Source organism: Magallana gigas, chromosome 1 (genome assembly GCF_963853765.1).
Source record: "Magallana gigas chromosome 1, xbMagGiga1.1, whole genome shotgun sequence".
NCBI classification, from domain to species: Eukaryota; Metazoa; Mollusca; class Bivalvia; order Ostreida; family Ostreidae; genus Magallana; species Magallana gigas.
The window spans coordinates 73,654,917-73,682,902 of NC_088853.1; the positions used below are offsets into that span (position 1 = coordinate 73,654,917).

A 27,986-nucleotide genomic window follows, 5' to 3' on the forward strand; every position below is an offset into this window, starting at 1 on the left:
TTCTTTTACGGAACCCAGTAAACTTGAATTAAATGCTAATTATTTTTTATTGTTTACTGGCACACAATATGTAATTCTACATATTTAAATTTTAAATAATCGCAACGTTTAAATTGCATTTAAGGAGAAATTAAACGCGAGTTTTCGTGCAGTGTATGTCCTTTAGAAAAATCTTGAACCACATACATTTTAGCAAATAAAACGACAATTGTTTCATTTTTATGGGGAGGGAGGTGGTGCCGGTAAAGGACATGTATTGCTTGTGGCAGTTGTGCTATACTCTCATTTGTTATAATAGGTAATACTACATATTGATATAATATGAAAGTTTCCAATTACACTGTACATAGCTTCTATCATGCATTTCGACCCGTGCGATAGTTTAAAACAATTTTCAAAGCATTTAATGTAATTCAACCGATCATTTTTAGCCAGGCTCTGCTGAAAGCAAAGTCCTGGCTATAGGCAGGCAAATTGCCAATGTTACTATAAATAGTACAAATAAACAAAAAACCAAACAGCGTCGAGGTAAAGCTTCCGTTATACCAAATAGTTACACAAAGAGCCACGTTTTGTCAAAAGTGTTTGCATTTTGTTTCTTTTTTTCAATTTCGAATGAATTGTCTATCTTTTTTAGTTTTCTTATTAATAACGTGTTTTTAAAACAATACTATGCATGTTGGACACATACAATGCGCATGAATTTCCATGAACTACTTTGCTGCGCGATGAAGAAACGGGGATTGATGCAAAATTCAAGGCAGCAACTGTTGAACTTTTTAACTTCTACTAGACAGACATATTTTTTGTTTATAGCCGCTTCCAAATTTGGTCACTCTGATGCTCTGCCGACATTAAAAGCATATGAGAGAGAGAGAGAGAGAGAGAGAGAGAGAGAGAGAGAGAGAGAGAGAGAGATACTTTCAGTCTTTACTACACAATATGCATAAAGACACACCAAAAGAGCCCGGATTTCAGTACTTCAGTACTTTGATTGAAATTTATTTTTCTGGATCCCCGTCTGATACGTCCGCCTTTTTGTATATTAGAATTACATGTACGTTGATCATATGTACACATTAACTTAATCTGCTATGTTATGTGACGATAACATTTTTTATCAATGTTTTTGCAGGATAGGTACCAAATAACAGCCTATTTGTTGGTTTTTGCACTGATTATTTGAGATAATTTGCCGCCATCTTTTATGCATTCCACACACGACCCACAGTTTCTTTATTTGGTGTTCTGTGTGTATGGCGACAAATTGGTAAATTTGCACCACTCGCCCCTTGTAGCTTCACCCCGATTACATTTTATCTGGCTAAGTGTAATGTTGTAGTATATTAAATACACACATCATTGTTTGCAGTGCTTATTTACAACTATAGAGGAGATTTACTTACATACAAAGTAAACATTTGTATGATTTATATGTAATTACTGTCAATTTTTGGTGCGTGGAAGGGGGGGGGGTAGGAAACTACAGAGAAACTTAACTTAGCTTTGATATATATGCTTGTCTATACCTTTTATTCATTCTTGTTGATATATCAATGAATGAATTATAACAAAATACAACAATTAATTTTGAAATATTCATGCACAATCAAATTTTTAAAAAGTTTTACTGTTCTCTGTACAAGAAATCGGCAATGTGAAAAAATTGGCACCATATCACCCCTACCTTTAAGGTCAGACGACACGTTCCTTGAGAATCTTTTTTGTATCTCCTCGTCATAAAGAGTTCCAATAAAAAATATTAACTTTATAATTACTTTAAAAATGATTAAAATTTACTTTGATTGGGTATATGTCTAGATGGCCGAGTGGAGATATAGTTATAATGTTGTAAGTTTCGCTGTGCTCTAGTTTTATTTATTTTTATATCAGCAATTCAAGTGTATTTTCAAGAGGATTATATAGGGAATTGCATACTCTAGTATTTTGCAGCTTGTCAAAGTAATAGTAAACCATTAACAAATTCCTGGAAAAAGTTATCTAAAATTGAGGAACGTGTCGTCTGACCTTAATTTTATAGAGTATGAATCCTTCTATATTGAAAACAATTCCAAAAGTAAGACTCGTAATAAAATAAGTTGTTTACTGAGGAAAAGGAAAAAAATTATATTAATTAATAATTCCGTATGATGCGATAATATCTCAATGATTTGTTTATAATCATAGTGCTAGTGTATGACTGTATGCATATATAAAAAAATAAGTAATGCTTATATATGTATTGGTGAAACCGAACTGATTATTTATATTTAGATTATTTAGATACATGTACTAATCTTCATGCGCGGATCTAGAAAGGAGGGGGTCAGGGGATCTGGACCCCCTCCTCGGGAAAAATGGAGCTTATTAAATTTACATAGTAAAATTATTTAAAATTGACCTAGGAACCCCCTACAGAAAAATTAGCTACGCTTATGAAGTTTTCTACCATAACCGCATTTTTACACAAAAGTGGTGAATAAACCCGGGGTTTAAACTATTACTGGTGGTGAAATACCCCAGGGTTCAAACGCATCAGGTGGAAATGCACCAGGCCAATCAAAATCACTTAGATCCGCGAAGCACATGCATTATTAGTAGTCTACTTAGATATTCTGTGTAAAAGTAAATACAAATAATTATTTAGTTAGGTAGGGAGAAGTGAACATAGCATTTATTTGTATATAAGAGCATGTACGGATGATCTTTATTTAGAACAGTTTGATATCGCTAGGATACACATTTTCAGATCCTTGATTTGATTATTTAAATATTGAATCTCGAATTTCAAATCTTGAATCTCGTATTTCGAATCTCGTATTTTGAATCTCGAATCTCGAATCTCGAATGATCCTTCTCGGCTTTCGTACTTTTGATTATCCGAGGTTGGTAGTGTGTTTCGGAAAAAGTCTGAGGCAAGTAAAGAGACATATAAAGAAAATTAATTAGTCCAAAACTAGTGCACGTTTTTCTGCGCAATAAATTTGCAATTTCTTAAATAAGTGGCACTGTAGCTCCAAGGTTGTTCATCCAAATATTTTCAGATCTGGAGCTACAGACCTGCAGCTATTTGCAGCATTCAAAAAATATTGCCCCCAGATAAATACGATCAAAACATTAAAACTACTGATACACAAGAAACAGGGACCTATTTCTTTACGTAAATAAGAGTATATGAGTATAGTCTACTAATGCATTTTCCATAGGCGGTAATGTTAACATGCTGCGGCCCTAATTTTCGTTCAGCAACAAGGGACCTCTTGAATGAAAGCTCGTCCAATTATCTCTTTACTGTTAAAATTTTGTGGTGTGAAGTCTGATTCGTTTTCCGGCAGAAAGCGTCTGTACTGAAAAACTCTGAAAATGAAACTTAAAGTAGGGAATTTCACAGTTTTAAAAAGGGTGTACATCAAACAATTTGAACTTTCTCCTTCAAATGATAATTCAATTTTGACTTTTGCTTTTAAAATTGCAAATCCTCTTTATCTGACATGTGTCAAGCATTCTGATATACACTCTGCAAGTATAGGCACTAATTTGCTTAAAGGCACTACTTTGTTGTCCTACCAAGTCAAAAATAGTTAGAGGGATATACTCACATAGTAATTCAGAATAGAATAATCATTGTGCGTGTTATGTGACCCTACGTATAGTAAACACAAAGAAAAATAACGAACAATATAAATATAATGACGAGAGCATCGACAGAGCAACATTGGAAATTTCACTTAGTTGAATTTCTTTCTCTCCCTCTTTTGATATCGTAAAACCACAAAAAATATGTTTCAGGTGAACTGACTTGCAATTTGGGCAACTCATTTAGTTTGATTAATTAGTAAGTGTAAATTTAGTTGAGCACTTATCATTATAAACAATTTTTGACATGTAAGTGAATGCATACATGTACAATATTTTTCAGCTATTAATATTCGAACATTACTTTCACATCCACCTCTAAATAATGAAAGAAGCATAACGAAGATGAGTGAAAATCCACTTCGAAAGTGCTTGAATCCTTGTTTCGTTTCTCGGAAAGTAATTGTTTACCTTCAAATAATTTTTGCTGATCAAATACAGAAAGGCCCATTGTTCGTGATCAATGTATTTATAAAGTTGTTTCTGTTTCATTACAGTGTGACATGAAACTTATAGGAGTGACTGGGAATCAGAGACGACCGGGAATTGGAGACTTCATTGTATTAACTCATCTTCACTGTATTAGCTTGTCTTCAACATAGCGTTTTTATGTGGTATTGATTTTGCTCTACATCAATCTTGTAAACTTACTAAAAAAGACAAATGGTTTTGCAACTTGAACATGTATTAAGAAAATAACAATATAACTGTTTGAGGTCTCTTTACAGTTTCCTTGTGTATCAATAAAGAGTGAACTGAAGAAAAAATTTATGTGGTATAGTATTCTTGTAATATCACTATGTTTGTGTAGCTATATAGTATTCCTGTAATATCACTATGTTCGTGTAGCTATACTTTGTACTTTTAGGTCACCTGAGTCATTCAGGAGACCCATTGCTATCACAAGTTCGTTGTCGTGTGTCATTCATAGACATTATAGTATTCATCTTTTAAATGGGTATGAGGGCAGTAGTCATTGTGTTAGTCCTAGGGTAAGAACTGTTGCTCGAAGGCATTGGTCGAGGACATCAATTTCTTACCAATGAACCGACAATATGACTATTGCACTCATCCCTATTTGATGATTAATCTGTAAACAAGTAAAACATATCCTTGTGGTAATGTCAGTGCTGGGATATTGTCTGATTATCTTCCTGGGGGACATTCAAACAATCAGCCAGGATAAGGGGGATAGCCATCATATGTCATAAGCTAGTAGATAATATAAATGACCTCATATATAATTTGGAAAGTTCTCATTTTACATATACCGGTTTTTGAAAATAAGGTTTGATTTGTTTTTTGATAACAGTTAAAGTCTGTTCTCTACCTGGGGTAATGACACAACTGCATGTAGTTTATAAATTATCCATTGTAAACAAGAGCTAGATAATGTCACATTTCACAAAAAAGTTACAATAGGATCAGAAAAAGTGCAAATTGTAGGTAAGCCCTCTTTTCTAAAACAGACCTAAAATTAAGTCATGGTGATGTTGGAAAAAGGAACAAAGAAAGAGAACATGTTAAGCAGAAAAAGTCTGAGAGAGAGAGAGAGAGAGAGAGAGAGAGAGAGAGAGAGAGAGAGAAACAGAGCAAGATTTCATGTACGGTACATGTTACAAGAAAAGGGAATGAGAGAGGGTGTACAAGTTAGTGGGACAAACATAGCAAGAGTTCATGTACATGCAAGAATGAGAGAGAGAGAGAGAGAGAGAGAGAGAGAGAGAGAGAACAAAGTAAGATAATGATGAAAAAAGTGAAAGAGAAAGAGAGAATTAAAGAATAGCAAGAGCGCATATTTAGCAGCGATTACCAGGTAAATAACTGTTAAACAGGGAAAGTTTGAGAGAGAGAGACAGAGAGAGAAAGAAAGAGAAAGTACATAAGTCTGCATGAGAGAGAAATAGACACAGAAAGCTGGCATATATGGAGGGTAATCGTGTTCAAAAATCCAGACATGTAAACTTGAAATCCGAATATGTAATCGTGTTGGTGTGTAAGTCTGAGTATGAATATGTGTAATTCTGACCGTGTAACCTAATATGTTTTACGGTGCGACCGTTGGGGCGAGCACAGCATGTGATCAAACAATGAATTATAATAAATTAATAAAATAAAATTAACAACGTGAAATTTGAATGCCAAAAAATAAAACATACCTATTTTTCAGTAAATTTCATTATTCATAGTTTATAAGATTTGTTATAATTTATTTATTTATATGTAGAACAATAGTTTAATCTCAGATACAATGTTGTTAAATAATAAAGATTTTAATATATAAATATTCATTGCACTGCATCTCCTCTTTTAAAGTGATTGTGATTATGATTGATCGATTGATTGATTTCCCCCTTTTTTTTTGCAGTAGACATTTTTTCTTAAACTTACATATAAAACTTGACTCATCATAGAGCTCCCTCCATGCTAAAATATTTTTCATTTTTGTCAATTTATACATAGAGAATCGACTTACCATGGATTTGCCCCTCCACTTAAAAAAAAAATAATTAATGTTTAATGTTAATTTTTAATTTACGCTTATTTGCGTTTCATGTTTAAAGAACATGGTGTTGTCCCCCCCCCCCGCATGTAATAAATGGAAGTGAAAATAAAGAAACCATTGAACTGCTAAAGAGCTGAAGGATTAGAATTTTCATGATTTTTTTTTCTTTTTGCTTGCAAAGATTTTTTGGATGAGGCTGCCATCCACCCACCCACCCCCTTTAAAAAAAGGCTCTGCTACGTATAACGTTACGTTTCAGGAAATTACCGTAATTATAGTGAACAAAATATTTGTGAGCATTCATCCAAATAAGTGCAATTTACAACTGTTTCCTGTATCTGAAAAAATGTCCTTATTCGTCAGCTGTTCTTTATCTTAGCCTTTGCAAGATTTTAAGAGGATTTTGGTCATTTCAGCAGATTTACAATAACTTCAATTAGAGTAATTTCCCCTTATCAGTGCATATTGTGACGTCAAAGCTGACGTTGGTTAAGTGTCGTCTTACTCTTTAAAACTCCCCTGAGAAATAAAAGTATGCGAAGTATACTGTTTTATTTACTTAAAAAGCATGATGTTCTTAAAATTACACATCTTATAAGCTTTTCAAAGGTTTTACTTTGACTCTTGGGAGAACGTGATGTTGGAACGTGAGGTTGGAAACCATTGGTACTATGAATTGTGGGTCAAAATTTACTGACTCCGAAAAAATATATCGGATCAATGTGTAAACGTTTGTGACGTCACACGATTATTTTTGATTGAAAGTGTACTGAGGTGAACTTTAGAGGTAACATTGACCCTATGTCGCTTACATCGTTATTGTTTTTACTGTCTAAATTTGTCTTGCTGATTCTCGTGAGAGTGTGAAGTGATAAAAATTGCCATGGTTACAGGGAACTACTGGGGCGATTAAAACGATGCATTACTGGTCCGATTTACTGACGCCAAAAAAATCCGTTGAATGTATGTGCAACTAAGTCCGATTTTTCTATTCACACACGCCTTGCCGGTAGACCTCGCTTCGCGCCGGCGCTGTGCGCCGGCGAGCTGCGCTCGCTATAAAACTCGGGCATAAACATGTGTAAGATTTGACTCAGTTCCTTCGCATGATGCACAATTTGCAGCTTTATTGCTTTCATCAGTTAATTAAACCTTCAACTTTGCACACTTTCAATCCGTAGTTTCTGCATTTGTATCCTCAGACTCGGCAATAGCACATCTGACATAATACAAATTAACAAATGTAAAGTCTACAATTTTGTCGAATTTTGACATGACCTTATATGGCAACTGCTTTGCTGCGGGGAAACGGCATGCCGTAATCGCCGGAATGGATACATCATAAACATAATATTCAGCTTAACTGTTGCAATTAGCTTTTAATGAAGGACACTTATCCATTTTCTAACGAAAATATCGGTTTTATTTTTAGAATTTTTTTTAGGTATGATTGAAACTGGACCAAACAGGAAGAGGGTCATGCACATAAAAATCGTCGCCGATGTGACGAATGCGCTAATTTCTGTAATATAATTCTCATGGTATTAAGTGTTTTGTTTTCCCAAGGACTATCAAACGACATATTCATTCACAAAAAGCGGTGATCTACGCAAAGCAATGTACAAGATGCCTTACATCTCGTCAAGTTAAACTCATTTAAACTCTTAAAAATGATCAATACCACCTTTCAAATACACTTAAAAAAATCTTCGCTTCACCCATATTACTTACAATGTTTTGTTGCTATTCAATTTTAAACATCTTTGCAGATTTTGAGCAAATTTCGACGCTGCCATTTTGCTCTGCTCCAGATATAACAATGTGACGTCAATATTCAAAGGGCAACTACTCTAATTTAAAAATAATTCCAAAGGGCAACTACTCTAAATATTTTAAGGACTTACTGAACACAATTTCTGCGTTAAATAATATGATATATCGAGATGAGTAGGTGAGGCGGCTGTCAATGACGGCCATATTGCCTAATATTAATCCTCAAAGAACCTACATAGAGATATATGAGGCAATCACGTGCCATGTTTAATCCAATGAAAGTGTGACATTTCAGTCCGAGGGAAAACAATGTATGATAAGGGTTAAAAAGAAATGCATAATATCTTATTTCTATAAAATAATTTGACATGTAATATAAACTGGAATATAAGTAAATGCGTACTCTTTTCTAGAAATGAGACGGATCAAGAAACTTAAGGGGGTAAATATATTTTTAGCGGCATGAGGTTCGGAGACCGCCGTGAGGTCCCATGTTGTAACTCCATTGCTTCTGAGTTCTAAGAATTTTTAGAGAGAAATTTTAACCGGGTTTTTCGATTATTGAAAAAGTGAAAATGCCGGGCGGGTGAGTGGCTGCCAAAAAGGTACCCTTATTCTACCGATAACTCCTCGTACAGTTTTTGAGATAGGAAATTGTTCTTTTGCATAACACTTATACATACATCAGAGGTATGCAAATTGCTAAGATTTTGATTTCTAATAATTTGTCAATAAATATCAGCTGTTGAACTTAGTCATTTTTTGGCAAATACATTGCATATTGCATATGCAATTCAGGTTTGACAAATGGATTATAATATGGATACTGTTCACACAAAAGAAAACCTGGTTTGCTGTTACATTGACAGCTTTTCTCTCGCTATTTTTCTGAATTAGTTAGAATAAACGACCTGCAAAGATTTGGTAATTTTTTGCGGAAAAATGTATGTAACTATACATGTATTTATACTTTTTTGGAAAAATTTCCAAGATTTGTAAGTCGAAACACCCCTGTTAGCTTATCAGGTTTGAATACAATGCTAAAAATGTGATGTCTACGGAGATTTTGTATTGCAGCAAGCCCGGATGATAACATTGAAAAATTGTGCGATGTATTCCGAGAGTATTCCGAATGGAGAAAAGATGTAAACTTTCCCCATTATAAATCTCCGTAAGGAATCTGTTTTTATTCCGAGTGAAAGATGTGTCAATGAAATTATCTTGGAAATTATCCCATTCATCTATTTTAATTGCACTTCTTTCACAGGTATGTGTATTTTAATTAAAAAATCGTCCAAATGTGCTGCATAAATATCTTGGGACAGACTATAGTTGCTTATGGCAAACAGTACATGTTCATAAGTGGCTGTAAAGCTGTATTCTAATAGCTCTCCGGGATTTTTTTATCAACCAATTTCACAAAGTGAGTCTGTATTGAACCGACATTCAGGACGCCATGCTCATATTCCGAAATAATTGCTTGAAATTTTAAAAAATGCCAATTTTCACCTGCATGATAGGCTTTTTTCCCTACATATTGCTGACAATGCAAAATGAAACATTTCAAAAAAATATTTATAACATTATATTTACATTTTCCAGTGTCTTTGCCTGTGATAACACTACGTATCTATTTTGTACTATATAACCCATAATACAAATGACGCCAAATCGAGGCGCCAGCGGGGTTTGCTGATTAGTATTTAAATATATAATCGTACGATTGCTTAAAATTATATAAAATATAAGTAATAAGGAATCATTCTTTGAGTATTATGAGATGATAATTTCGGTCGGGGCGTGATCAAATCTATCTTAAAGCCCTTCGGGCTTTATTGGATTTGATCACACCCCGACCGAAATTATCACCTCATAATACTCCAAGAATGATTCCTTATTCCTTATTTAATTTCACGACAGTTAACCTTATCTTTGGAATTTTTATTTATTTATTTTTAAAGGGCGCTTCTTATGTCTCATATCAATCAAAATCTCAAAACCAATATATGTCTTTATATTCTTTGTTTTTCTTATCGATAACTTTCCGAAAAATAGTACTTTCTAAGAAAGGTTGTTATCCAGAGATATTATGATTATAGACCATCCTTATATTTTTTTTTACATTTATTCCGTCCCTATTCCGGCGATTACGGCATGCCTATACCTGCAGCTAGCCTTTTTCTATCGGTGACGTCACTGTCTCCATATATGGTAATGTCAACATTCGACAAACTTGTAGACTTTACATTTGTTGATTTGCAACATGTCAGCCATGATATTTCAGAAAACGGAAATACAAATGCAGAGACTACAGATAGAAAGTTTGAATTATAGTGGCAAGTTACATGTAAATAACAAACAACATTTTACAGCTGCAATTAGCATCTGCAGGAAAAATTAGATTGAAGGCCTGCGGGGTCAACTCTAAAGTCTTCATCCCTGAGTTTTATAGGTTACACGATCAGAATTGCACATATTCATACTCAGACTCACACAACAACACGATTACATATTCCGATTTACAAGTTTACATGTCTGGATTTTTGAACACGATTACCCTCCATAGGCATACATAGGTGGGAAAGACTGGAAGAAAGAACATGTGTATTTCCTGAGCAGAGAATGTCTAAAAATAGTAAATGTCTGAAAGAGAGAGAGAGAGAGAGAGAGAGAGAGAGAGAGAGAGAGAGAGAGCACAAGAGAATGTTTAATGAAGAATGCCAGAGCTAGTGAACGCAAGAGAGAGAGAGAGAGTTCATGTAAGTGAGAGAGAGCAAGTGCAAACATAAAGAGAACATGTCTCTAAAAAAAGTGAAAGAGAGAAAGAGCAAAAGTTTTAATGATGCAAAGAAGTAAAAGAGAGTAACAAGAGTACACGTTTAGCAGAGGGAGAAAGGGCAAAGAGAGAAAACATATTGGTGGGAAAAAGTGAAAGAGAGAAAGAGATAAAGAAGAGCAAGCTTGCAGATTTAGCAGCAATTACCGAGTAAATAGATGTAAATAGAAAGTAAAGTGTGTGTGTGAGTGAGCGAGAGAGAGAGAGAGAGAGAGAGAGAGAGAGAGAGAGAGAGAGAGAGAGAGAGAGAGGAGAGAGAGGGGGTATGTACATACGTCTATTGAGTGGGAAATATACCCCAAAAGCTGGAATACATGTTGGAAAGACTGGAATAAGGTAGCAAGGGACAGTTTCGAATAAAGTACCCGTCAACATTTTTGTAAAATTGAGAGTTGCTGTACTTGAAGGCTTATGAGTGTTGCTAAAATTCATGAAATGATTTTTAGTGATTATCATTAGTTAGAGGGGTGTCTCCTGTTGAAATTGATATGCAATATGTAGGCCCCTTATGTTAGGTACATTAGAATCAGAAGTAAAATGCGAAACCTGCGGCTATGACTGTTGTGTTGACTTTACACGGTAAAATTGCAAGTTACAGACGGGAGGTAAAATAACACGAAAAGTAGGTGGATGGGACATTGTAATCTATACACCGGTAAGTTTCTGACATGTGATGGTGCAACATGCACGCGGTATGAGAGGTCAACCCTCTGCAGGGAATTAGCTGGGGGAGGTCTAAAAAGCTGAAAATCATGAAAAAAATCAAAATATGAAAGGGTCAAAATCTCATAAAAACCAGTATGTAGAGAATTTTACAGGTTTTGATTAGTAGTTTTTTCAGAAATTGGTGATTGGCCTTATAAAGAGTGAATTAAAGGTATGTGTGCTGAATGGTAACTGAGGAAATTCTGACATGCATCCCTTGGCTACAATGAATTGTATCCAAAAAACTGTCCCCTGCCACCTTCAAGACTACATGATATTTTCATATTTCTCCTTTAAGTGTAAGTTTTAGTGGATTTTGTACCATAAGTAATACATTTTGTGAAAATGGATGATTTTCTTGGCTATAAATGTCATGGCATGATTTATTAGCTAAAATATTCAAGGGGAGTAACTCCCTCTTAAATGTGTAGAATGACCACCACTAGAGTAAATTGGCTTAGAGAGTAGGCATTTACTATCCTGATGACAATTAATAAGCTTAAATTAATAACTGAGATAAGAACAAATACTTTAAAACAGTTTTTATCAATTAAGTCATTAAATGTATGAATTTGCAGCCATTTTGCTGTCTGATTTTATGAAATAACATTAATCCACCTGACTTTTATCACCCATTTTTTTTTTAAAACAGCATAATTTTATTTCAAATGAACTTTACATGTAGACAAATGCAGTTATCAAAGTATAAAATATGTAGAGAATTTTACAGGTTTTGATTAGTAGTTTTCTTCAGAAATTGGTGATTGGCCTTATAAAGAGTGAATTAAAGGTATTTGTGCTGAATGGGAACTGAGGAAATTCTAGTTACAGAGTACCGAAGACATGCATCCCTTGGGTACAATGAATTGTATCAAAAAAACTGTCCCCTGCCACCTAAAAAGCACTTCTATTTCCTTAGCAGAGAATGTCTGAAAATAGTAATTATTTGATAGAGAGAGAGATAATGTTTAATGAAGAATGTGAGAGACAGAGAGAGCAAAGAGAGCAAGAGTACATGTTCTCTAGCAAAGTGAATGAAAGAGAGAAGGAATAAGTACATATTTTGGAGAGAGAAAAAGAGAGAGAGAGAGGCAGAGAGTGCAAAAAAGAGCATGAGTACACGTTAAACAAATGATAGAAAGTTTAGAGAGAGAGAACATACATATGTTGAGAGAGAAATAGACATAGAAAGCAGGCATACATGTAAGAAAGACTGGAATAAAGAGCACTTCTTTTTTCCTTCGCAGAGAATGTCTGAAAATAGTAAATGTCTAAAAGAGAGAGAGAGAGATTAATAAAGAATGTCAGAGATAGTGAAACAAAGAAAGAAAAAGTACATGTTGATCAGAAAACTGATAGAGAGAGATAGAAAGAGAAACAAAGAGAAAGTACGTATTATTATGTTGAGAGAGAGAGAAAGAGAGAGAGAGACAAACAGAGCAAGATTTTATGTACGGTACAAGAAAAGGGAATTAGATAGTAAGACAATGAGAGCAATATACACGTTGTTCAGGAAAGGGCATTAGAGAAAAAAGAGAGAAAGTACATATTTTGGAGAGAGAGAGAGAAAGAGAGCAAGAGTACATGTTTAACGCTGAATGTTACAGAGAGAGAGAGAGAGAGAGAGAGAGAGAGAGAGAGAGAGAGAGAGTAAAATGAAGAATGTCAGAGATAGACTAAAAGAGATCAAAACTGAAAGAGGGAGATAGAGAGAGAAACAACAAAAGTACATATGGAGAGAGAGGGAGAGAGAGGGAGAGAGAGAGAGAGCTTAATTAAGAATGTCTGAAAATAGTAAATATTTGAGAGAGAGAGAGAGAGGCAGAGAAAAAGAGCAAGAGTACATGTTAAACAAACAATAGAAAGTAGAGTGAGAGAGAATATACATCTGTTTGAGAGAGAAATAGACACAGAAGCTGGCATACATGTGGGTAAGACTGGAATTAAGAGCACTTGTATTTCCTTGGCAGAGAATGTCTGAAAATATTAAATGTCTAAATGAGAGAGAGATTGATTAAGAATGTCAGAGATAATAAGACAAAGAGAGAAAAAGTACATGTTGATCAGAAAACTGAAAGAGAGATAGAGAGAGAAACAAAGAGAAAGTACATAATTATTATGGAGAGAGAGAGAGAGAGAGACAGAGAGAGAGGGGGACAGAGAGAGAGGATAGAGCTTAATGAAGAATGTCAGAGATAGTGAGACAAAGAGAACAAGAGTAGATGTTTCTCAGAGAAATAGAGACAGAAAGAGAGAAAAAGAAAGTACATACTTTGTAGAGAGAGAAAGAGAGAGTGAGAGAAAGTTAAAAAGTGAATTTTAGAGAGAGAGAGAGAGAGAGAGAGAGCATTCTTAGCAGTAAATGTATGATACAGATAGAGAAAAAAGAAAGAGGGAGAAAGTCACCAATGTTTAGCAGAAAATGTAAAAAAGAAGTTTTAACAAAAAATTATCTACTGGTCGAGTCTTATTATTATTTGATGATAATAGACCATAATTTATCTATGCATGAAAATATATTATTATTTCAAAATATAGTCTGGTTTAAATTGATATATTCCCTACACACAAAATGATATTATATAATGATATTGTATAAATTTGTTATATCATTAATTTTAAATAGTTTTGAAAGAAAGCGGTTGACATAATTCTATAACACTTTATTTTTATTTAACAGGTTGTGAATCAAGAATATAGAAATGGACACAGCAAACTCCCTATATGGTGCTAATAAGTGTTTTAAGTGTCCGGGGGACACAGAGTACTATTGTGTATCGTGTCCATGTGATCTGTGTCCCCAGTGTAAAGAGAACCATGTACAAGATCTCAAAACAATAGACCATGATGTTGTGTCACACCGTGATAAAATCAACTACATCCCAACACAAGAGATCTGTGTGAGACATCCTGGCCATGTTTATATAAAGTACTGTGAACCTTGTCAAGTTCCTGTGTGTGATTCTTGTTTCGAGGACCAATCGCACAGATTCAAACGTTTTCTCTATGGCCAAGGACAGCATGAAATACTGGATATACAAATAGCCTATAAAACAAAGCGACAACAACACAGAGGAACCATTCACACCATCAGAAGTGAGGCTCTCTTTTACAGACCTGTTCTCCTGTCACGAATCAACAATGATTTCAAAACCTGTCACACAGAATTCTCCCTCTATCAATCAGAAATGTTAACTAAGTCTCAGACACTGAAGCATCTCATTAACAAAGTGAGAAAAGATTTCATGAAAAGTGTGTTTTGTGACTTTGATTTCAAACACCGATGTTTAAAACAGATGATAGAAATGAGCAGACATATTGTCAGCCTGCAGGAATATGAACACAGATATGTACAGCCAGCATTCACATTCAGTGCACTACAATTCCTCTCCTCCATAAAGACAGCCCTCCCCCAGATACATCTTACACTCCACACCAGCCAGCTCTCCATGACTGAGTCACTCAACAAGGAGGATGTGATGGAGTCACTGAGTGCAATCCAAATCACAGAGAGAGGAAACCGACGCGTAGGAAACCAGTGTCTGCTGAAACTGACGTCTGGTGCTGAGTTCCATCAATCTCTCACACTGACAGGTGTTGATCGTTGTTTACACATTTCCTGTGTGTCATCAGACCGGGTCTGGGTCAGTGATTATGAAGATAATCTCATCTTGACAGACACAACAGGTGTCCCTCTACATCGTGTGGAGGATTCATGTCGTGATTTATATAGAGGATTACACACAGTGAACAGTGAGAGTGAACTGATTTATATAGATTGGAATTATAACATCAACAAACTGTCAAAGGATATGAAGACAACCACCACATTTATAGAGAGAACAGACTCTACATGGGAACCACGATGTGTGTACTGGTCCCCATCCACTGGGGATCTACTGGTCGGGATGTATAGAGAGGAACTAAGGACAGGCAAGGTAACCCGGTACAACCAGAGCGGACAACTCACACAGACCATACAGAACGACATCAAAGGACTGGGACTGTATAGTGGACCTCGCTATATAACAGAGAACAACAATGGGGATGTCGTGGTGACTGACTGTCGTGCTGTAGTGGTGACAGAGCGTGGAGGAAGACATTGTTTCTCCTACACAGGACATCCATCAGGATCAGGACTAGATTCATACGGCATCTGTACTGACGCACTGTCACACATCCTGGTGTGTGATGATAGAACCGACACAGTACAAATGTTAGACAGGGACGGTCAGTTCCTGTCACATCTACTGATAAGGCCATCAGGGATATTCTCACCACACAGCCTGGGTTATGATGTCAACACTCACCGTCTCTGGGTCGGATCAGGGTACAACAACAAGGTGGTTATATACAGGTATATCACCAGACAGGACACTCTGACAGGTAAGTCTGAGTCATTATCATTGTAAATTATATAATATGTAGTTACAAGTCAGACATATATAGGATGTGATCTTGATCATCTGTCAATATAATGTAAGTACATATAATTGTTTATAGACAGTCAACATCACATGCATTTAATGAGATGCAAATACATTACTTGTCTGTAGTAAATCAATTACTTAGATACATGAATATGTTGATAATATCTTGATTAATAGATTAATTAGATGCCTTTATCAGTAAATGTTTGTTATTAATTATTAAAGGTTCTGTATTAAGACATTACAACAGACAAACATTGCTGTAACAATCATTATACAAGATGTGATGTTTGTAATCAATCTGTTCCATCTGACTGTTTGTGTCTGATGTTTGTAGATCTGAATCCCGCCACTGCTGATGTGATGGAGTCACTGAGTGAAATCCCAACCCCAGGGACAGAAAAACCACAGCAAGGAAACAAGTGTCTGCTGAAACTGATGTCTCCCCCCGAGTTACTTCACTCTCTCACAGTGACAGGTGTTGGTCGTTGTTATCACATTTCCTGTGTGACATCAGACTGGGTCTGGGTCAGTGATTATAGAAACAATCTCATGTTGACAGACACAACAGGTGTCCCTCTGAATCGTGTGGAGGATTCATGTAGTGGTTTATATGGATTACACACAGTGAACAGTGAGAGTGAACTGATTTATATAGATAGGAATTATAACATCAACAAACTGTCAAAGGATATGATGACAACCACCACATTTATAGAGGGAACAGACTCTACATTAAGACCACGGTGTGTGTTTTGGTCCCCGTCGACTGGGGATCTACTGGTTGGGATGTATAAGTATGATACAAAAACAAGCAAGGTAACCCGGTACAACCAGGGTGGACAACTTGCACAGACCATACAGAACGACAACACAGGACGGGGACTGTATAGACAACCTGACTATATAACAGAGAACAACAATGGGGATGTCGTGGTGTCTGACCATAGTGCTGTAGTGGTGACAGAGAGTGGAGGAAGACATCGTTTCTCCTACACAGGACATCCATCAGGATCAGGACTAGAGCCAAGTGGAATCTGTACTGACGCGCTGTCACACATCCTGGTGTGTGATTATAAAACCAAAACAGTACAGATGTTAGACAGGGACGGTCAGTTCCTGTCACATCTACTGATAAGACCATCAGGGATATTCAAACCATGGAGCCTGAGTCATGATGTCAACACTCACCGTCTCTGGGTCGGATCATGGTACTACAACACGGTGGTTATATACAGGTATATCACCAGACAGGACGCTCTGATAGGTAAGTCTGAGTCATTATCATTCACATTAATTAGATGTAGATAACTAAGACACACAGTCCGTGTTAATTATCAGTTAATAAGATACATGTAAGACATGTTTATCTGTGTGATTGTTTGTCGATATAAACAGCTCATTGTTACAGGGTTAGCTGTATCTATTTCATTAATTAGATGTACTGTCACATGTCATTGTATTTAGTTAATTAGAATAAAAGGTCATTGTAATTAATTTTGTGACACAGGAATTTGTAATTATTTATTTTGTTACAAGTCAATTGAATTAGTTTTATTAATTAGATGCCTGTAAATGTGTCAGTGTTTTCAGTTTAAACTTTGAATTTGTAGATGTAGCTCTGTCATTTCTTAACATGTATAATATTATTTAATTAACAGCTAATTAATGACTTGTTGTAGATGAACACACACCCCGTCCTGGTGGGGACCCCATGTCCAGCTCAACACCAGCCGTAGAATGGAAATAACTTGGATATTGACATGTTGTAAATGTTTCTGTACAAATCTATCTGCTCTCAAAACCACACATGTTGTTTGTCACTTTGTTCAACATCTGCAGCTGAAATTGACCTGTGTATAATTCACATGGACTGTAATACTGACTCCTGTTTATTTCACACTTTATGATTATCCAACATGGCTGTATGTTGCTGAATGTGGAATGTTAATTATACAAATTTTACTTTGTTAAAATGGATTAACATAAACATGAAACAGATATTCCTATGAAGTCTATAATAACTGAATAATAATCAAAGGAAAAAAAAACCTGAATGAATAAAAATTGTACTAGATCTTTTTTTCAATTTCAACATTTATGGTTATCATACCCTCACTCTGAAGGAGAGGGGGTATACTGTTTTACCCTTGTGCCTGTCTGTCGGTACGCCCTTCTGTCTGTCTGTGCTTGTATCGAAAGTTTCTGTCACATTTTACTCGGCAACTATTCATTGCAGGTGCTTGAAATTTTAATACACTCTTTGTTAAGACAATGGAATCTATTTTTGTACCAATCGGACATTGATTTCCTGTTAAATGATGAGTGTTTACTTTTTGCCTAAATTTTCAAACAAATTTTCGTAAAAGATTTGTCAGCAACTACTCATTGCAGATGCTTGATATTTTACACACTCTTTGTTTAGGCATGCCATGCATTTGGATCTATTTGTGTACCAATGGGACAACTTCCTGTTAAAGTCAACTTTGCTTATTTTGTATATTTACATCAGATCGGGAGTATTACTAACGTGCATTGGCTTACAGATATCTTGTTTTGCTGAACTTGTCCTCATCTGAGTAATATCATGCTGGTGTTGATAACTACATCATTCATTAGTTTATTCTGTTTCCTGTAGATAGGCCAATTTTACCTGACCTTGAGGGAAAAAAGAACACCTTCCTTGAAATCCTTACCGAGGAAGACAGAAAACGGACATTGGCTACGTAGACCACTTACTGCAATATGATGCCATTATCTTCAAGTACGCACTGACCCGAGTCACTCATGTGACATATTGCAATTGGTCTTTGTTCGTCGTCGTGTGGTGTCCATCATGCATCTTTACTTTACTATTTTACATTTTGAACTTTTTCTTGAAAACTAGACGGTCTATTGTAACCATTTTTGAATTGAAGCATCCCTTGAATAAAAAGAATCTGAAATATGAAAATTATGACCCTACCACCCTCAGGGCCCCATAGGCGAGGCTTAATATCCAAAAAAAGGCCAAATTGTTCCTCTCTACTCTTTGTACCAAAAGTTTAATTTTTTGTAAGGGTATAGATGATGTAAGATTTTTCTGACACTTGACTCTCCCCCCCCAACCATCCCCAACCCCCCACCCCCACCCCCAATCCCCACCCCATGTGTTTTATTTTCATGAATAAATGTTTCGAACATCAACAAATAAAAGCGGGATGACAGTCAGGAGTCTCAGATTAGAGAGTTAACCTCAAAATGAAGCTTTCAATACTAACATGACACTCTGTGACTTGTCAGTTTAAGGTCTATGGTACTCAGGTGACCGTCAAGGCATGTGTGCCGTTTGTTTAATTGTACTCACATAGCAAATGAAATGCATTTTGATCCATATTTTGATTTTGTTCATGTATAAGGACAAATATTTAGATCCTAGATTTTGTAAAAGACTAGATACTTCTTAATTTGAAGAATTGATGTTAAAGTGTATTTGTTCATAAGATGTCTGAATCAGTCTGACCTCCTTTTGTTTTTGTATTTTTTTTTAGTAATTTATATTCTACCTCTGACATTTTATCAACAAATGTAAACTCTGTATATGTGTATTATGTTTATGTGTGTTAAAAATGGAATATAACTGGATTATCTGTGGAGTGACCGATATCTGGACTTGTTTTAAATAATGCGTCAATATTGTAACCTGTGTTCTGTGTACATGAACTATACAGTAATTACTTATTGTACTTTCTTATCATTTTTATTTCACAGTATGTTATCTGTTTAAAATATGTGGTCTGTGTACATGAACTATACAGGAATTTGTCATTTTACATTGATATCAATTTTTGGAACCGAGTTTTCCAAAGGAGAAATCCAGTTATTGAAATGGTCAAATGGCATGCAGGCGGGCAGCTGCCAAAAGGCTACCCCTATTGTACGGCTAACTCCTCCTACCGTTTTTAAGATAAAACGTTGTTGATTGGCAGATCAATTATACATATATAAGAGATGTGAATTGATTTTTTTTAATATTAATGTAAAAATAACAGCTGTTGAACTTAGTCATTTTCCCGCAGAATATTGCATATAGAGTACCCCTATTGAACTGCTAACTACTCCTACAGTTTTTAAGATATGAAGTTGTTGAATTGCAGATCAATTATACATTAATCAGAGATGTGCATATTACTTGGATTTTGATTTTTGATAATTTGTAGAATACCTACTGTTGAACTTAGTCATTTTCTCACAGAATATATTATATAGGGTACCCCATTGTACGGATAACTCCTCCCACGGTTTTCAAAATAGGAACTTGTTTTGCATATCATTTGAAGTGATATCAGAAATGTGCAAATTAATTGGATTTTGATTTTTTTTATAATTTATGATAAAATAATAGCTGTTGAACTAGGTCATTTTTGGCAGAATATTGCATATAGGGTACTCCATTTCTCTGGATAGGTAGTTTTTATCAATTCAGGATAAATGGATTATGGATACTGTTCACATAAAAGAAAACTCAGCTTGCTGTCACATTGACAGCTTTTTACTTGTCCTGGTTTTGGTTTAGAAAATTCTCAATGGACATGTTCTCTGTTTTACATATTAAGTCTTTTGAATGTTCTTAAAAAAACCAGGTGTAATTTAGAGTATAGACGTAGTTGTAACTTAAAATTTGGACTAATGTGTGATTATCATTTTGTTTTTTCATTTGCACACAGGAAATCTTGTATATTAATAAAACATCATATTCAAAGGGGAATAACTCAAATTTGAATTCTTCAGATAGAAACGATTAAAGAGTTATTCCCCTTTTCATAATGTTTTTTTTATAAAGTTTTGCTTAAGAACCGTAATTTGTGTTGTTGACCCTCAAAATATTTTTACTATGAAAGTTACTTGAATATCAGTTCAAATTTGATTTTTAAAAATGTCATAATTAACGTGGTTGGAAATCAAAGGGTGAAAAGGAGGATTCAGAGTCTATCATACCGAAATATTTTTGTTTTTTAAATGGCAACATGTAATTTTTTATGAATAGTTGACCTTCATCTGTATGTCAATATAATGTAAATTTACAGCTAAATCGTGTCTTAAATTCTCTAGGACCTGTATACTTACAATGTTATGACAAGCTGCATCATGGGATAGTGGTGTAAGGCAAATGTTATTCTGTCTGCATCAACTCTTTGTATTGGGTTTATGATGCATTTTGTAAAAATATACCTATATGTATATCATTGGTGGGTTTATCACATTTCTCCCACATTAAACACTAAGCTATATTGATCATGCAGCTTTAAAACTCATGTTTATGTAAATAGTTTTTGAGGAATATTGTGACTAAGTTGAAGTGAACTGATTTTTTTCTTCAAAAATTAAATTTTTTCTTTGTATGTACGCTTACCATGAAATACATAATACCTATATACAAATGATTTTTGGTGAGTTGTAGCAAGCTGTAGATAGAACTCAATAAATGTGATATTTATTCATAGTTTTGTCTTTTTTCTTACTAAAAAGAAGAATATGATGCTGTAACTTTATCTACAAGAACAAGACATTATGTATTAGGGCTAACACATTCTAACTGACAAACCAATCTCCTTTTGGATTTACTGTAGTTAGATGTTAATAGAGACTAGTCCGACTGTCAACAATAAATTACAAATTGAATTTTCCATTCAAGTACTCAAAGTTGTTTCAAGAATTTCATTTTGACTGATAGGTTAAATTCTGGGTATTATCATAAAAACTTATTTTGATAACATATCTGTCCTAAGTCAACAATAAATTACAAAATGAATTTTCAATTCAAGTACTCAAAGTTGTTTCAAGAATTTCATTTTGACTGATAGGTTAAATCTGGGTATTATCATAAAAATTTATTTTGATAACATATCTGTCCTAAGTCAACAATAAATTACAAAATGAATTTTCCATCCAAGTACTAAGGTAGCTCTTCAAAACAAGAGGCTCGTGGACCAAATCACTCACCTGAGCAACAATAGACGTGAACAAATCAGTTTAATGGAGTTATACAAAATATATGTACAATGTGGTATACTACATGTAGATCCTGTATGAATAAAATCCCTCATTCTTTCCCCCTGGATATCCTTATGTTTATAATTATGTTCCTTCTCGAACAGGATGAGTTTAAAAGCACATGTTCAGCATGCAGTTGTCAAAAAAAATTCTAAACAAGTGTTTTTATGGGATATAAACCTAGTACCTCACACTCTGAACCCCTTGAGAGGGCGATAAATTGTCCAAGGGCCAAATTCTTAACAATGTCGTCAGTCATGTGAATTATGTTTATTTTATTTTCATTGTTATCTAGCTATACATATTTAACTAATTCAAAATAATTTGAAATTGTTTAAAATTCCTTCATTATAAATTGAACGCATTAAAATTATTCTGATCGGGATCAGCTTTTATCAGAAATTTTGCATTTTTGTTTCTTTAATTTCTTTGTATAATATAATCAATTAGTGCTTTATGTGATTACATGTGCGTTGTAGTTGTTATTCATTGGATTTTATCCATAGATTTAAGATATAAAAGAATATTTTTTTCTTCAGAAACGTGTTTAAGACTTGTCCAGAAAATATTCCTCTTATCGTATGCTTTCGGATCTCCTCGGTGATTATATGAAGAGACAATCCCAACTTCTCGGGCCTTTCCGACAGTGCTCGGAAAAACATCTCGATTGTATTATATAGGAGTCCACGACAACCCCTCTGTTCATAAAACTTTATATCTATACAACACATTTTACGATCTGTTGAGAAGTGAGATAGACTTCATTGAAATTAATGCTAAGTTATTCCACAGAAAAGACGTACAGGACTGTCTAGCCGATACTTGTTTTAAGTAGTCTTGTCCCATGATTAAGTGATACAGAAAGCATCGTAGAGTTTGAATGCGTCATTTCTATTTTTGATATTATACAAAAAGATTAACTTAGTTAATTGGGTTTTCCGTTATTATTGTAAAAAAAATCCCAATACTTTATATTAGAAAAAAATATGAATAATTCAAATTCAGCTTAGAAACTACAGGACATGCAAAATTACATATCGTTGATCTTCAAATGAATAATGAAAAAAAAAAACCAACTCCCATCAGAACTTCCTTACTTTAATTCACTGATGTAAACAATTCTCACAATCAAAAAAAAAAGTCCGAGGAGATACGAGTAGATGGTGGCTGTGATGGCACCCGTTAATTTCGAAATTCAACGCGGGGAAAGTGACAGCCGATAAATATGTTCGAAGACCATGGGCGAAAATGACGGACATTTTTTTTTTCGGTTGAAACTGTTTGAACAAATTAGAGGGTTTTGTCAACGTAATGATGCGCATACGTAGATTAAACATTTTCATATTGGTAGTTATGAACAATCAGATACTGAAACACTCTGACAAATATCAAACAGCTAGCCTTGAATTGTTTGCGACCTCAGTTCGTAATAGCTGACCTTACGGAACGACATTTAATAGAACAATTGTCGTTACACATGATATATGAAGCTTCATGTGAATATCTAATCTAGATATCTAACAGATGGCAATCGACCTAATTTTCCAGGATCAGACAGAACTTGAAACAAATCAGACAGATTATTTTGTACAATGCATACTGAAATAAACCAGCTACATCCTGGGGTAAAAGTTTATCAATGATAATATTATTATCCGACTGGTGCATGTATCCTTGGCCTCTTTATATATTAGGAATGCACGCGCGCGCGTTCATTTTCATGCAAGTAAATACAATCAGTCATGAAGACCCTGTTCTTTGTCATTGGTCTCTGCACCCCGTTCACCAAGTCACGTTAGTTTTCTCTCTTTCGGTATAGGTACATGTATATCTTTAATTTTCTCTGTATGTTGAGTCTATATATTTTTGTCCATCTGTCTATCTATCTTTTGTCTATCTGTCTGTCTTACATGCATGGACATGTACTGTAGAAGCAGAAATATTCGTTGAGGATTTAATTTTGTTATTTTCGTTGGCAGTAAAAAATAACAAAATTAAATCCATGACGAATGTTGAAGCCAAGTATGAATGATAAGAAAGAGATTACGACATGACAAAATGAAATGACAAAAACATTTTATTTGGTTCCGTATATGCGGTTTTTTCGCTTGTCACAAAATTTGCGAAAAAAGGAAAAATCTGCAACTTTTTTTTATTTGCTTCAGTCATTTTTTGTGAATTTAACAGTTTGTTATAGAAAATGATACAGGATACAAATTGTGCGTTTTCAATTATTTGCGGTTCAAAAGAGATCGTGAAGAATTAAAGAGAAAATTAGATAATCGCGAAAATTACCGGATATACGATACGTGCTCCTACAGTATATATTTCTTCCATAGATTGAGTTGTGTAGATTTCGTTATGCGCTCTTCTGGCTGTCTTTTCTTTTATCCGTCTGTCTGTTTCTGTCAGTAAGTCTGGTCTTTTGTCCGTCTATCTGTCTGTATAGTCTTCTCTCTGTCTGTATCTGTCAGTAAGTCTGGTCTTTTATCCGTCTATCTGTCTGTATAGTCTTCTCTCTGTCTGTATCTATCAGTAAGTCTGGTCTTTTGTCCGTCTATCTGTCTGTCTACCCTAGTCTTCGGCCTGTCTGTATCTGTCAGTCCGTCTCGTTTTTTATCCGTCTATCTGTCTGTCTAGTCGTCTGTCTCCCTGTATCTGTCAGTAAGTCTGGTGTTTTGTCCGTCTATCTGTCGGTCTAGTCGTCTGTCTGCCTGTATTTGTCAGTAAGTCTGGTGTTTTGTCCGTCTATCTGTCTGTCTAGTCGTCTGTCTGCCTGTATCTGTCAGTCTGTCTGGTCTTTTGTCCGTCTATCTGTCTGTCTAGTCTTCTGTCTGTCTGTATCTGTCAGTAAGTATTGTCTTTTGTTCGTTATCTGTCTGTCTAGTCTTCTGTCCGTCTGTATCTGTCAGTAAGTCTGGTGTTTTTTCCGTCTATCTGTCTGTCTTGTCTTCTGTCTGTCTGTTTCTGTCAGTAAGTCTGGTCTTTTGTACGTCTATCTGTCTGTCTTGTTTTCTGTCTCTGTATCTGTCAGTAAGTATTGTCTTTTGCCCGTCTAATTGTCTTTCTTGTCTATCTGTCTGTCTGTCTGTATTTGGCAGTTAGTCTGGTCTGTTGTCCGTCTTTCTGTCAGTCTAGTCTTTTGTCTGTCTGTATTTGTCAGTAGGTGTTGTCTTTTGTCCTTCTATCTGTCTGTCTAGTCTTCTGTCTGTCTGTATCTGTCAGTAAGCCTGGTGTTTTGTCCGTCTATATGTCTGCCATTACATGTAAATTTATATATTTCCCTGTAAGTTGAATTATGGCTTTTTGTATGTCCGTCCTTTTGTCCGTCTGTCTCTCATGTCTTCTGTCCTTCTTTCATGTTTTCTGTTTGTCTACCTGCCTGATGTTTAACGTTTTGTTTTGTACATGTATGGTAGAATGTTATTTTACGTGGCGTTTTCCTTGCTATCAAACAAAGAAAATACTACAACACATGCATCAAGAGCATATCTCTGAAGCTCGAGCTGTCTCTCTTTGTCTTCCAGTCAACCGGTTTGTTTCTTTGTCCGTCCTTAGACATTTGTAAATATATGCATTTCTGTCTCTCTTTAAAAAGCTGTCCTTCTTTCTTCTGTTCCGGTGGGCAGAACCCCCCCCCCTTAGATCCGCGCACGTGTAAGCTATTTTTTTTTCATATAAAAGTACAAATGTCGTATCTTTTTGAAGTGATTAATGTACATTGGAGATTTGGTGTTCACTAGATTCTCGACGTTCCTACATGGAGAGTGATTGTCCTGACCAAGAGGAAAGCGCTATAGCTTAATGCTTCAAACCACAAGACCACTGTTGCTATCTGGCGACACGATATGACGTCACCGGGTGTTTTCTGGGGTGCGCTACAAGATGTCTAACTGGTCAGTATGTGTGTGAGAGAGAGAGAGAGAGAGAAAGAGAGAGAGAGAGAATATTTTTGCTAAATTAAAAATCTTATCTACAGAAACTGTGTCCATACAACCAACGTTCCCATGGATTATGTGACGACAATGGCCTATGTCAAGATCCTGGTCATCGATGTATCACAACGGACGACGACCAAAGTGTTTGCTGTAACAAATACCAACCTACACCTGTATGAATTCTACCTACATGTAACTAATAAATAAACCTAAACCTGTATCTATTCTGCCTATATGTAACCTTTAAATAAGCCTAAACCTGTATGTATTCTACATACATGTAACGTATAAATCAACCTAAACCTTCATGTATTCTACGTATACGTAACCTATAAATCAACCTAATCCTGCATGTATTCTACGTATACGTAACCTATAAATCAACCTAAACCTGTATGTATTTTACCTACATGTTATCTATAAATAAATCTAAACCTCTACGTAATCTACCTACACTATATGTAACTTGTAAATAAACCTAAATCTGTGTGTATTCTACCTACTTGTAACGTATAAATCAACATAAACCTGAATGCAATCTACCTACATGTAACGTATTAATAAACCTAAACCGGTATGTGATCTACGTATAGAAGCACAAGCATGCACGCGCATCAACTAAAATCTTTTCGATTCTACATACATGTAACAGAAAATGTATGCTTTAAAATACATGTAATTTTTAAAAAAAAATCAACACTCACCTGTATGTATTATACCTACATGTAACGTAGACATCAACTTAAACATGGGTGTATTCTACCTACATATGCATGTAACATAAAACTCAAATCAAACATGTTCAGTTCTATTATAACCGTCGGATTTGTACCGTATGGGGTATTTTCAGTACCGGACTATTACTAGGGAATTAGCTCAACACTCGCTGTATTTTCCACATTTATTCCAGTTAATAACACAATTATACAAACAGTTACTCTCCACTCCGTACACATTAAAAAGGGGAAACTCGCTTATGAATAATTCTAACTTAATGTTAACCTACATATGACAATGAGAGAAAACGTAACGTATTATACGGACGACTTGAATCTTGACTCTTAACCTCTAACTATTGAACTTTAACTCTCTACTCTGTTCAACTAACTTAGAATTATCTCTAAGAACATATAATAATATTTTACTGACGTGACCATCTAAATAATTGACATGTTTAAATCATCCAATCAGATAATATTTCTTTATCCCTAAACCGACAATCTCCCAGGTAAACGCCCATTTATTCACCTGCGTTAATCCCCTAATTGTTATGTAATTGGATTAACTCTATTAGTGTCAAACACACATTTGTTAGCTGAAACCATTGTCCTTCAATCCTGCCTTTCTAATAAGAATATTTCAAAAAGCTACACTTGATTACTTTGATGTCCTATTTCTTTGTTACAGTTAAGACGTTTGATAAACATTAATTTACATTCTATCACATCACAGTCAGGAGGAATTTCACGATGATTAAAAAGAATAAATAACGTTAATTAACCAACAAGCTAAAACTATAGAAAATGTTCACAACATGTAAAATATACATTTTACATGGTGATACTATATTCATGTAACGCAAACATCAACTTTAACCTTTTATCATACGTATCGTATAAATTATACTAAACCTGTATTTCTTCTATGAAAAAATGACGAAAACAAATCGTCAACCATCTCAAAAATCCATAAAACGAAATACAAATTCATAGCAGAGCAAGACAGACCTTGAAATAGATAGAGGTAGGATCAGGTGCCTACGAGGAATGAGCATCCACTGCTGACCATTCACTCCCGCAATGTGCTCTTTGTCGTAATCGGGAAAAAACTGGAAAAGTCCGTAGACAATTAGGTGATTAATTATGGTCTAACAATTAGTATGAAATACGCCAGTCAGCATGCGACCAAGTGTAAGATTATATTTGCTAACAAAGTCGTTGTATCGACCATAAAACTTACGAAAAGATGACTTCAAACAAGACTGTGGATAGTCCTGTTTTATTAACTTGTTTGTCAGTAGCTAGCCTCGCCTTAGAAACTGTTCATACGAAGAGCATGCCCTTGCGTATCGAATTAAACTACATGTAACGCACTCAATAAAATGTTGTGACTGGTGAAAAAAACATGGA

At 35.0% G+C, this 27,986-nt stretch overlaps 1 protein-coding gene and 1 long non-coding RNA gene across 3 annotated transcripts in view; both read left to right on the top strand.

The window, feature by feature from the left end:
* Window positions 1-18,983, top strand: part of LOC105339828 (uncharacterized) — a 103,343-nt gene extending 84,360 nt beyond the window's left edge. The window contains exons 6-7 of the mRNA XM_066075083.1: window positions 16,224-17,153; window positions 17,569-18,983. Of these exons, the coding sequence (XP_065931155.1) occupies window positions 16,224-17,153; window positions 17,569-17,636 (998 nt within the window). The 3' untranslated portion in view covers window positions 17,637-18,983. The remainder of the gene's footprint in view (window positions 1-16,223; window positions 17,154-17,568) is intronic.
* LOC136272739 (uncharacterized) overlaps window positions 1-26,070 on the top strand; it is a 158,140-nt gene extending 132,070 nt beyond the window's left edge. Inside the window, exons 1-3 of one of the 2 annotated variants that reach the window (XR_010710785.1) lie at window positions 23,649-23,713; window positions 25,663-25,815; window positions 25,899-26,070. This is a non-coding gene — a long non-coding RNA (uncharacterized lncRNA). Of the gene's footprint in view, window positions 1-23,648; window positions 23,714-25,662; window positions 25,816-25,898 lie in introns of those variants that run through there. The other variant, XR_010710788.1, reaches the window with a different exon arrangement.
* Window positions 26,071-27,986: the final 1,916 nt, after the last annotated feature.